At 38.8% G+C, this 12,014-nt stretch overlaps 1 protein-coding gene across 1 annotated transcript in view; it reads right to left on the bottom strand.

Moving 5' to 3' along the window:
• PKD2L2 (polycystin 2 like 2, transient receptor potential cation channel) overlaps positions 1-12,014 on the bottom strand; it is a gene marked incomplete at its 5' end in the record, with an annotated part of 41,104 nt that overhangs the window by 28,209 nt on the left and 881 nt on the right. The window contains 4 exons of the mRNA XM_035014211.1: positions 443-671; positions 6,072-6,293; positions 8,847-9,103; positions 11,547-11,680. Of these exons, the coding sequence (XP_034870102.1) occupies positions 443-671; positions 6,072-6,293; positions 8,847-9,103; positions 11,547-11,680 (842 nt within the window). The remainder of the gene's footprint in view (positions 1-442; positions 672-6,071; positions 6,294-8,846; positions 9,104-11,546; positions 11,681-12,014) is intronic.

The following is a 12,014-nucleotide window of genomic DNA, read 5'->3' as shown; positions in this document are numbered from 1 at the left end:
TTTTTTTTTAGAGAGAGAGAGTGAGTGAGAGAGAGCGAGCACAGAGATAGAGTGGGAGAAGCAGACTCCCCACTGAGCAGGGAGCCCGACACCAGGGCTCGATCCCAGGACCCCAAAATCATGACCCCAGCTGAAGGCAGATGCTTAACCAGTTGAGCCACCCAGGCACCCCCAAAAATAGACTTCTTACTTTTGGAGGCCCACCGTTAGTATGCCCTATGACAGTTCCTTTTATAATTGTACTTGCAGTTTTGAAATTGTACCAGCTGGGCTCCTGAAGAGCTGAGGGGTTGGGGTGGGGGTTTGGGACTTGGGGAGGGGCAAGGGAGAGACGGAGCTGCCCCTTAGCTAGTTGCCAGATGAAAAGTTTGCTTTTTACACCTCCCTCATTGGTGCGTTCAGATTTGATTCCCTCCAACAATACATATGAATGTATACTTACCACCAAAAGTAGTAATTCTAGCCAGTTCCAAACACTTTTGAAATAGGCAGACTTAAATTCTCTAACTTTTTGGGCTTCTTGTGTTGTGAAGACAATAAGAAAAATACAAAATGTGATTTCACAGGAAGCAATAATATAATCATAGTAGCTAACATATCTGAGGAGCTTCACAGAGTTAAACTGCCATGAAGTAATTATTCCTCCAGTTGCAGGGAATTCTGCCACCAATCTGTAAAATTAGGTTAGTGAAAGTAACTGTTCATTTATTTCAAGCATTTACATTTCAGTACCTAACTCAATGTGAAGTTTCTAATTTGTGATGATGTGTACTTTAATAATCAGTTATTTTATAGAAAATATGTTTTCTTGGGGTCATGTGTTCAATTTAAAAGAAATTCTAGTGGATTTACTTATTTTTTAATGGCTTCACTTTTTTTGTACTCTGAATATTCACAGTGGTCAAAGACCAATGTCATTGAGAAAGTAAGATATGATGTTAGCCAGACATTCTTTCTATTTTGTGTTTAGATTTCTTGATCATCACTGGGAATACCACTTTATCTCCACAAGAGAATGAGATGATGTTCAAGAAATGCTATACTGTTAGTTACTGTTATTAATCAGTACTCCCCCCAGAATACATAATTCTTGAATGTTTCAGAGAAGGAAAATACACTCTCCCCCTTTAGATTATCAGAGATACTTCTTGCTTCTAAATGTCAAGATTACATGGTCTACTAAAACAAATGTTTCCTGTTTACTTTAGGCACAGGATGTTGGATACAAGGATTTATATGCAAAGAGAAGTACAAAAATGAATTCCAACACTAAATAAAAAGATTTTGAGGTTGTTCACTGTATTTCTACTGCTCTCTACAACTTCAGATAATTAAGAATTCACAATAATTTAAGGAACCCAGTATCTCTATCATAATGTAATTATTCCTACTTAGATATATTAGCAAATATTATTGCTACTGGAATAAGGTGCTGCCAAAATAAAATCCAAAACCAGTTAAACAGAAAACAGAACTGTTCGTTTTTCCTTGCATGTAGTAGGTGTGCAATGTTGGATAAGTGAGTGAAGTGAAAGAAACTCAATATTTTGATCTGAAGTGTACACTAGTAAAAAGGGAAAAAAGAACAGTATTCAGTTTAGTTTGCCAGATATGTTTACAAAAGGAAAGTACATGGGTAAGGTCTTAAGTAATGTGCTCCCATACAACTACTGATTAGATATACCACCAGTTTAAAGTTTTAAAATCTGCTAGTTTCTGGGGCGCCTGGGCGGCTCAGTCATTAAGCATCTGCCTTTGGCTCAGGTCATGATCCCGGGGTCCTGGGATCGAGCCCCACATTGAGCTCCCTGCTCCATGGGAAGCCTGCTTCTCCCTCTCCCACTCCCCCTGCTTGTATTCCCTCTCTCCCTGTATCTGTCAAAAAATAAAATCTTTTTTTAAAAAATAAAATTTGTTAGTTTCTAAAAAGTAACATTTTAAAAGGTAACAATAAGCATAAACCCCAGGGACAGGAAATCTGGACTTGGTCTAGTGTAACAAGGAGTTCTCCTTATGATTTTAAGCCAGTTATCCCAATGTTTCTCCTCGTGTTTAAGGCATAAAAATTATTTGTATTCTTTATCCTGATCAGAACTGTTGGAAAGAGTGATTAATGTTGGTAAAAAGCTCTGATTCCCTGAAAGAAGAGAAAAAAACTATAAAAGAAATGGTGTAATGTCCATGCTACTTAAGACAATAGATTTGTTTTATTCATTTTTCCGGATTTTAAAGGCCATGGTTGGTTTCACTGTCACTGTTGCACAAGGGCAAAATCCCCTCGTCAGAGTAGACACCAATTCTGTATTCCATTTAGGGTAGAAATATAAGACTCATGAGAGAGATTTAAGATTCACTGAGATTTTAGTGGATATTACTCTTTGCTCGTCTGTAGTCATTATTCCATTCCTCCTTTCTAATAGAACCCTGATTGTACCAGGCATCCACTCATTCCCAGATCACTCAGAGGAAGCTGATTCAATCCCCAGACAGATTCAATCATGGTAATCCTGTTTCTTTGTCAGTGTGTGATTCTAGAACACAGGCCTAAAGCCAATTAGCATGGTCCAGGTTAGGCAAATGCACTAAGATCATCAGAATAATGGAAAGAATTTTTTCTCTTTAGAGGGTTCTCTCCCCTGCCTGCTGATTCTTTCCCCTTCTCCTCCTCCTCCTTCACCTTCTCTTCTTCCTTATAAGGGAATGTCTCTTACCATCCTTCTGGGTCCACATCAACCCAGACATGTCCTTCTCATGTAATGGCAGAAATGCCAGAATGGCAGAATGCCAGAAATGCAGAGAAATGCCAGAAATGCCAGAGAAATGCCAGAGAAGTTTTTTTTTTTTTTTTAAAGATTTTATTTATTTATTTGACAGAGAGAGACACAGTGAGAGCAGGAACACAAAGCAGGGGGAGTGGGAGAGGGAGAAGCAGGCTTCCCGCCGAGCAGGGACCCCGATTTGGGGCTCGAAGCCAGGACCCCGGGATCATGACCTGAGCCGAAGGCAGACGCTTAACGACTGAGCCACCCAGGCGCCCCTAGAGAACAAGTTTTAACAGGCAAACTCATTTCAAACTTCTGCTTGTATCTTACCTGCTCCCATTCCATTGACCAAAGCAAGTCACAAGGCTAAGCCCAAAGAGAAATTAAGGAGTCAATCCCATTTACAATTGCACCAAAAACCATAAGATTCCTAGGAATAAACCTAACCAAAAGGCAAAGGATCTGTACTCAGAAAACTATAGAACACTCATTAAAGAAATTGGGGAAGACACAAAGAAATGGAAAAAATGTTCCATGCTCATGAACTGGAAGAACAAATAATGTTAAATGTCTATGCTACCTAGAGCAATCTATACATGCAATGCAATCCCTATCAAAATGCCATCAATGTTTTTCACAGAGCTGGAACAAATAATCCTAAAATTTGTATGGAACCAGCAAAGACCCCAAATACCCAGAGGAATGTTGAAAAAGAAAAGCAAAGCTGGTGGCATCACAATTCCGGACTTCAAGCTCTATTACAAAGCTGTAATCTTCATGACAGTATGGTACTGGCCCAAAAACAGACATGTAGATCAATGGAACAGAATAGGAGAACCCAGAAATGGACCCTCAACTCTATGGTCAGCTACTCTTTGACAAAGCAGGAAAGAATATCCCATGGAAAAAGGACAGTCTCTTCAACAAATGGTGTTGGGAAAATTGGACAGCCACATGCAGAAGAATGAAACTGGACCATTTTCCTGCACCATACACAAAAATAGACTCAAAATGGATGAAAGACCTAAATGTGAGACAGGAATCCACCAAAATCCTAGAGGAGAACATAGGCAGCAACCTCTGTGACCTTGGCTGCAGCAACTTCTCACTAGACACATCTCCAAAGCAAGGGAAACAAAGGCAAAAATGAACTACTGGGACTTCAACAAGATAAAAACCTTTTGCACAGCAAAGGAAACAGTCAACAAAACCAAAAGACACCCTACAGAATGGGTGAAGATATTTGCAGATGTCTTATCAGATAAAGGGCCAGTATCCAAAATCTATAAAGAATTTATCAAACTCAACACCCAAAGAACAAATGATCCAATCAAGAAATGGGCAGAAGACATGAGCAGACATTTCTACAAAGAAGACATCCAAATGGCCAACAGACATAAAAAATGCTCAACATCACTTGGCGTCAGGGAAATACAAATCAAAACCACATTGAGATACCATCTCACACCAGTCAGAATGGCTAAAACGAACAAGTCAGGAAACAGCAAATGTTGGCGAGGATGCGGAGAAAGGTAACCCTCTTACACTCTTGGTGGGAAATGCAAGCTGGTGCAGCCATTCTGGAAAACGGTATGGAGGTTCCTCAAGAAGTTGAAAACAGAGCTACCCTAGGACCCAGCAACTGCACTACTTGGGATTAACCCCAAAGATACAAATGTCGTCCTCAAAAGGGGCACCTGCACCCCAATGTTTATAGCAGCAATGTTCACAATAGCCAAGTATGGAAAGAGCCCAGATGTCCATTGACAGATGAATGGATAAAGAAGATGTGGTGTGTATATCTACAATGGAATACTATTCAGCCATCAAAAAGAATGAAATCTTGCCATTTGCAATAATGTGGATGGAACTAGAGGGTATTATGCTAAGGGAAATAAGTCAATCAGAGAGAGACAATTATCATATGATCTCACTCGTATGTGGAATTTAAGAAATAAAATAGATCATAGGAGAAGAGAGGAAAAAATAAAACAAGATGAAATCAGGGAGACAAACCATAAGAGACTCTTAATCATAAGAAACTGAGGACTGCTGGATGGAGGGGGTTGGGGGGATGGGGAAACTGGGTGATGGACATTAAGGAGGGCATGTGATGTAACGAGCACTGGGTATTATATAAAACTGATGAAATCACTGAACTCTACCTCTGAAACTAATAATGCATTGTTAATTAATTGAATTTAAATTAAACAAATTAAAACAACAACCACAAAACAACAAAAAAAACCAAGGCTGAGCCTAACATCAGGAGCTGGGTAATGCACGCAACCATGGGTGGCAGAGCACTGCAAGGTTACATGGCAAAGATGTGAAGAATTGGGGCCATTTTTGCAAATCACCACAGGCTCTAATCATTTCTAGGATGCCGGCTACGGATATATATTGTTTGAAATATAAATTCTTCATTCTTGAGACAAAAATTAATAACAATAAAGAAGCTCATTCTGAAAAGAAATCAACAGATTTAAATGATCTGATTTAGAGGTAGAAATCAAGACTAAACGTGAGATCTGTGCAGCTGCAGAATAAGACTATATATCCTTAATATAAAACATATTGTATGTTAAGTAATTCTCCATGTTCTTGAATATATTCCAAAACAATGAAACAATGAATATGATGCTTCTTTACCATCTTATTCATTATTGGCATAACTACTTTATATTTATCTTTACCATCTTATTCATTATTGGCATAACTACTTTATATTTATTTTGAGGCCTATTTTTTTTTTTTTTTAAGATTGATTTATCTGACAGAGAGCAAGAGCGAAAGAGCACAAGCAGGGGGAGCGGCAGGCAGAGGGAGAAGCTCCCAAGTAGCAAGGAGTCCGATGTGGGGCTTGATCCCAGGATGCTGGGATCATGACCTGAGCTGAAGGCAGACGCTTAATCAACTGAGCCACCCAGGTAACCCTATATATTTTTTTTTAAGTAGGCTCCAGGCCCAGCATGGAGCCCAACGTGGGGCTTGAACTCACAAGTGTGAGATCAAGGCCTGAGATGAGATCAAGAGTCAGATGCTTAACTGACCGAGCCACCCACGTGCCCCGAGGCTTATGATTTTAATCTCAGTATAAACACGCACAAACTGGAAACCCTAATGAGGGCTCTGGATGCCATGTATGTATGTATGTATACATTTTAAGCAGGGTCCATGCCCAATGTAGTGCCCAAACTCATGACCCTGAGGCCAAGAGTCCCATGCTCCACTGAGTGAGCCAGCCAAGTGCCCCTCTGAAGGCTTTTTAAATTCAAGACACTAATAAAGAGGTTTTGAGTCACTTACCTGATTATGCAAAACAGGTTTACATTAGCATTGTATAATGAAAAATCAATAAAAATAACTCTAGTCCCTCTTGTGATCCAGCTGTTCAGTTGAAGGTTAATAAACTTGTTTTTTGTTTCAGATTTTGATTTTGATAAAGTGAAAATAAATCCCCCATTTCGGTAAACACCAACAAATCCCCAGTGCCAAGGGGAGGTACTATCAGGAGTAGCGTACTTCCATCTGTTAGGTATAAAAAGAATAATGAAGAGACGAGAAAGCCTGACCGAGATGTATTCTAAGAATTTAAGCTAACATTAAAAAAAAAAAAGCAGTATTAAGTTCATAAGTTTTATACTAACTTTGAAGCAAGACAATGAGTTAAGGATTAAAAGGATTAAGATTTAGTATGTTTTCATTTTTTAGTGTTTAGTGTGGGCAACCCACTGGACTAGATGCAATGAGAAAAGGTTTTTTTTTTAAAGATTTTATTTTATTTGTCAGAGAAAGAAAGCACAAGCAAAGGGGAGGGGGAGGGGCAGAGGGAGAAGCAGACTCCCCGTTGAGCAAGGAGCCTGATGTGGGACTCAATCCCAGGACCCCTGGATCATGACCTCAGCTGAAGGCAGACGCTTAACTGACTGAGCCACCCAGGTGCCCCAGTAGGTATCTTATTTTACAAAAGTTTATAAATCAAAGTAAAATGTGCTTAACTGAATTTTGTTTCCATCCTTTCTACTTTTTTTGAGAGACAGAGAGAGTGAGCAAGCACATGTAAGGTGGGGGGAAGGGCAGAAGGAGAGAGAGAATCCCAAGCAGGCTCCATGCTCAGCATGGAGCGGGATGTGGGGACCGATCCCACGACTCTGAAATCATGACCTGAGCCGGTATCAAGAGTCCTACGCGCAACCAACTGAGCCACCCAAGCACCCCCATCCTTTCAACTTTTAATTATGGAATATCAAAAAATAAAGTCTTGACTCCTCATTTCAGTCCCTGTTCAGCCTCCCCAGACAGACTTGAATGATTATCCAAAGGTATACTGCTTAGAGTTGTTTTTCTATTAATAATACTGTTTGTTTTCAGGAGGGGGGAAAAGTGATACCACTAAGAAAAAATACTCAGGTTTAATGAAAATTCCGTTGTTGTATTTTTGAGTGTTTTCCACATGGTTGTTAAACTGAAACAAGAACATTTGTTACACCAATCCTCTCTTACTTCCAATTCTTTATGATGTTTTTAATTAGTGAATATTACATTTTAGATAGATAAGCAAGCACAGATTGATTTTTATTTTGTTAGGGAATAACAAGTATTATCATTCCAAGTCTGTAGTCTTAATTTTGGTATTTAACTTACTTTTAGTTGTTATGGGAATTTGGAATAATAGAATACCCAACAGATTAGTTCTTAGATTCCAATTTAAAATGTGCAATTGATTAACTGATTTATTTTGTAATTTTTCATTTAAAGAGAAGTAGTATACAGTTCAGTAATATCTAAGAGACTGTGTCACCATACTTATGAGTTCATTGGATTTCTAAGAATTATATGAGCACTTTGCTATCCTAAAGTATAACCAAAAACTTACACAAAGAAAAAACAAGTCAACAAAAACTGTAAAGCAGTGATTAATCTTGATGCTACAGGAGAGGTTGTTGAAGAAAAGAAATGTAATCATTGCTCATATTTATAATATAAACACTGACTAACGATTAACAAAAATTATGATCTAACAACAGGCTAAGGGAAATGGGGAAGTGTGTGTGTAGAGGGAGGGACACATGACAGCAACAACAGATACATAAAACCGTAAAATCAAGTAATAGCAGTACAAGCACATTATTTAGAAAGTACACCAGAAGAAACAACTAAAAGAGCTCAAAGAGGCTGCCTCTGGAGAATTGTATTTGTATCATTTTGATAAATATTAAATTAAAAAATGTGTTCTCTGGGGGCACCTGGGTGGCTCAGTCGTTAAGCGTCTGCCTTCGGCTCAGGTCATGATCCCAGGGTCCTGGGATCGAGTCCCGCATCGGGCTCCCTCCTCGGGGGGAGGCCTGCTTCTCCCTCTCCCACTCCCCCTGCTTGTGTTCCCGCTCTCGCTATCTCTGTCTCTGTCAAATAAATAAATAAATAAAATCTTTAAAAAAAAAAATGTGTTCTCTGCCCCCTGAGATTTTCATAGGACTGTAAAAGCAATGACACCAGCAGCTTCTGGCTTTGGGTGTCCTGTCTTCAGTATAGACATGAGTGTACACCAGCTTTAGCCTCAGCCAATTTGGAGAACACTGCTACGATATCTTTGGTAGGCATCGTCAGATGCAGTGCCTCCAGAGCATAACTGCTCCTTTTCCATATTGGCAATAACATAGGATATCACTGAAGTAAGAGTGAGAAAGGAAGAAAGTGGCAGAGCACACCTAACACACTCCCTAAGGGTCCCAAGAAGCTTTTGGGACGTGTTTGAGGGAGTCTGGTCAGAGACAGAAAAGCTGATTTGAGTACTGTAAAAGCAGAAATGGATGTTTTACCTTATGTTCAAAATGACTTAGCACTTCATATACCCCAGTTAGGAAAAAAAGAATACTCTTTATATCCTTTGGTAAACAAAATAACAGGTTCACTCTTACTTTTCTAAACACTGCTCCTTCCTTTGTTACGATTATTGAAATAGTCTCCTTACCTGCCAGACCACTGTTGGTATTATTTGGAAAATATACATATTTTCCTAATTTTTTAAAGATACAATGGTAAGATGCTAGGAAAAGTTACATGTAATTTTATATTACTTACTCAGTTTCCACTTTAAGGCCAAAATCAGCCAGGTCTTCATTTTTAGAAGTGTATCTGTCATAACATTCATTCATCAAAGACTGAAGGGATGAATAGACCTTGCATGTGTTGTTGCGGACTTTTAGTTGACGGACCCTGGGGACTCCTAAAAGTATGTTCTCATAGTAGATGCGACTGGTGTTCTTTAAATCATACAACGTCTTGTTAGTGTACCATGCGTCCCAGTACAGACCTTCCAAAAGGGGTCCTTCCATAAACTTCATATAGAAAGATAAATGTTATGGGAAAAATATTTTCATGTCAATTGTTTAACAGAATCTACGTTCATAATGTTACCTTAAGAACATAAAAATCAGTGATTTTGAGGAGTATGAAAATTACTGACCAAGCCACCATTAATATTAAAGATATGATGATGATGTCGATGATGATAATGAAGATGGTTAATATTTACTGAGCCCTTACTATGTACTATGCACTGCTCTAGCACTTTACAAATATTAATTCATTTAATTCTACAACTTTTCTTTTCCCTTTCTTATATGAGGGGTATACTGAAAACTGTCCCCTGATACATGAGTATATAAACCCATAGCCATACACTTATGGTTGTTATAGCCACAACTCATCACTTGCCCTCGAATTTGTCTGTGTTCTCCTTCCTCACCAGTTCCAGCAGTGGTGACTGCTACTACTTCCTGGCTCTGCCATTCTGAGATCCCCAAGCCTGGGTTCGGTTTTTCCTTTCCTGCCTTTGTCTTCTTTGCCATTGGCCATGTATACTTCAAGATAGCACAATAAAAAAATAGGGTGAACTGCACTTCTAGTCTCAGGGAAGATCTCCTTTTTCTTTTATATTTCACCTGGACTATACCAATGACCTCGAATCATCTGCTCTCATCTCAAACTTCCCCTCTCTCTTGGGAAGTGACCCTGTCTCCTTCCCGTAAGTTTCAGTTTCCTAGCATGGCATTCATGATTGACCTCTGTTCAATTCAGAGTTTGGCCTTTTCCACCTCATCTTCTATATTCCTATAATGCCAAACATAGCTCCATATGTAGAATTACTTATAGCACATATTGTTTATCCTTCCTAGAATGCCCTCCTGTTACTCATCCTTTAAAATGCAAGTGAACTGTCATCACCTCTGGAAAACCTTCCTTATATGGCCCAATGTTTGTGACTTGGGATACCTGAAACTTCTGTTCTCTTAATTGTTCTTTCCTAATAATGTGAGCATCTTGATAAGTTAAATGTAATGGAAAAAAACAAATCTGTTCCAAAGCTGAAGGAATGGTACTCTCACATAATTAAAAACACTATAGGGCACCTGGGTGGCTCAGTTGGTTAAACGACTGCCTTCAGCTCAGGTCATGATCCTGGAGTCCCAGGATCAAGTCCCGCATCTGGCTCCCTGCTCGGCGGGGAGTCTGCTTCTCCCTCTGACCCTCCCCCCTCTCAGGTGCTCTCTCTCTCTCTTGTTCTCTCTCTCTCAAATAAATAAATAAAATCTTAAAAAAAAAACTATAAAGTTATATTTTGCATGTGTACTTTTTATTATTTACTTGATTATATACTGTACATTACTGTAATACACACAGTACAAGGCTGTATACCAAAATTATATATATTTCACTTTATGGGCCATTTGAGGATTTTTAAAAATTTTTTTAGTAATCTCTACACCCAAAGTGGGGCTCAAACCCATAACCCCAAGATCAAGAGTTGCATGCTCTTCCAACTGAGCCAGTGAGGCACCCCCATTTAAGGATTTTTTTTTTTTTTAAAGATTTTATTTATTTATCTGACAGAGAGAATGGGAGACAGAGAGCATGAGAGGGGGAGGATCAGAGGGAGAAGCAGACTCCCCGCTGAGGAGGGAGCCAGATGTGGGACTCGATCCCGGGACTCCAGGATCATGACCCGAGCCGAAGGCAGTTGCTTAACCAACTGAGCCACCCAGGCGCCCCCATTTAAGGATTTTTTAAGAATAATTTTCACTATACAAAATTACAGTTTGACATGGATCCTAACCCCACATAAGCAGCAAGTCTACTATTTTCCAAATGCAACGATAATGTTTTTTAAAAAAAGTATAATTTTGGGGCACCTGGGTGGCTCAGTCATTAAGCGTCTGCCTTCGGCTCAGGTCATGATCTCAGGGTCCTGGGATCGAGCCCCGCATTGGGCTCCCTGCTTGGTGGGAAGCCTGCTTCTTCCTCTCCCACTCACCCTGCTTGTGTTCCCTCTCTCGCTGTGTCTCTCTCTGTCAAATAAATAAATAAGTAAATCTTTAAAAAAATTTTTTAAAAAGTGTAATTTTGGGGTGCCTCGGTGGCTCAATTGGTTAAGTGGCTGCCTTCGGCTCAGGTCATGATCTCAGGGTCCTGGGATCAAGCCCCACATCAGGCTCCTTGTTCAGCGGGGAGTCTGCTTCTCCCTCTGTTTACTCTCTCTCTCTTTCTAATAAATAAAATCTTTTAAAAAAGTATAATTTTTTTAAAGTTCTAAGAACTCTATTACACTGAGAGCATAGGTTCTCAATATACACAATATACACTTACTGATGTTAAAAGTTTAAAGAAATATTCATTTTTACTCTTTCCTTCAACAAATATGTCTCCAGTGCCTATTATGTGTGCCATGAGTTTGTTTATGCAATACCAAAAGCTACTTCATTCTCAATCACGATACCTTACCTTCCAAAAATCAGTTATGCTGCGAATAGACTTAAAGTTGGTTCTTTCATCACCAGGCACAGAAGTGTCCAAAAATAGAGATGACATAACTTTGTTTAAGTAATACATATGTGGGTTTACCATCCCAAAAGTCACTAAGGAGAAGAATTTTTGTTTAAAATTTTATTTTTAAAAACTCAGTTTATCAGGATTAATAGTTAAATTTTATTCCCCATTTTGTTTTGAAAATTCAAATTTTTTCTTGACTAATTATAAAATAAAAAAAAAAAAAAGAAAATAGAAATATACAAAACAGGAAGAAGTTTCCTGTAATTCCACCGCTAGAATTAGGTTTAGCACATATTCTTCAGATTTTTCTATAGGCCTACACATTTATAAAGAAAATAAGTTTATTTTTACAAAAATGAGAACATATTATGCATACTATTCTGCAAACTTTTTCTCTATTTTGAGAGTAGGCAATATAAT

Source organism: Mirounga leonina, unplaced genomic scaffold, assembly GCF_011800145.1.
Source record: "Mirounga leonina isolate KUSES-001 unplaced genomic scaffold, KU_Mleo_1.0 Mir_168, whole genome shotgun sequence".
Lineage (NCBI taxonomy): Eukaryota > Metazoa > Chordata > Mammalia > Carnivora > Phocidae > Mirounga > Mirounga leonina.
The sequence above is the reverse complement of the archived record's forward strand: the minus strand, read 5'-3'. Positions and strand labels throughout refer to the sequence as shown.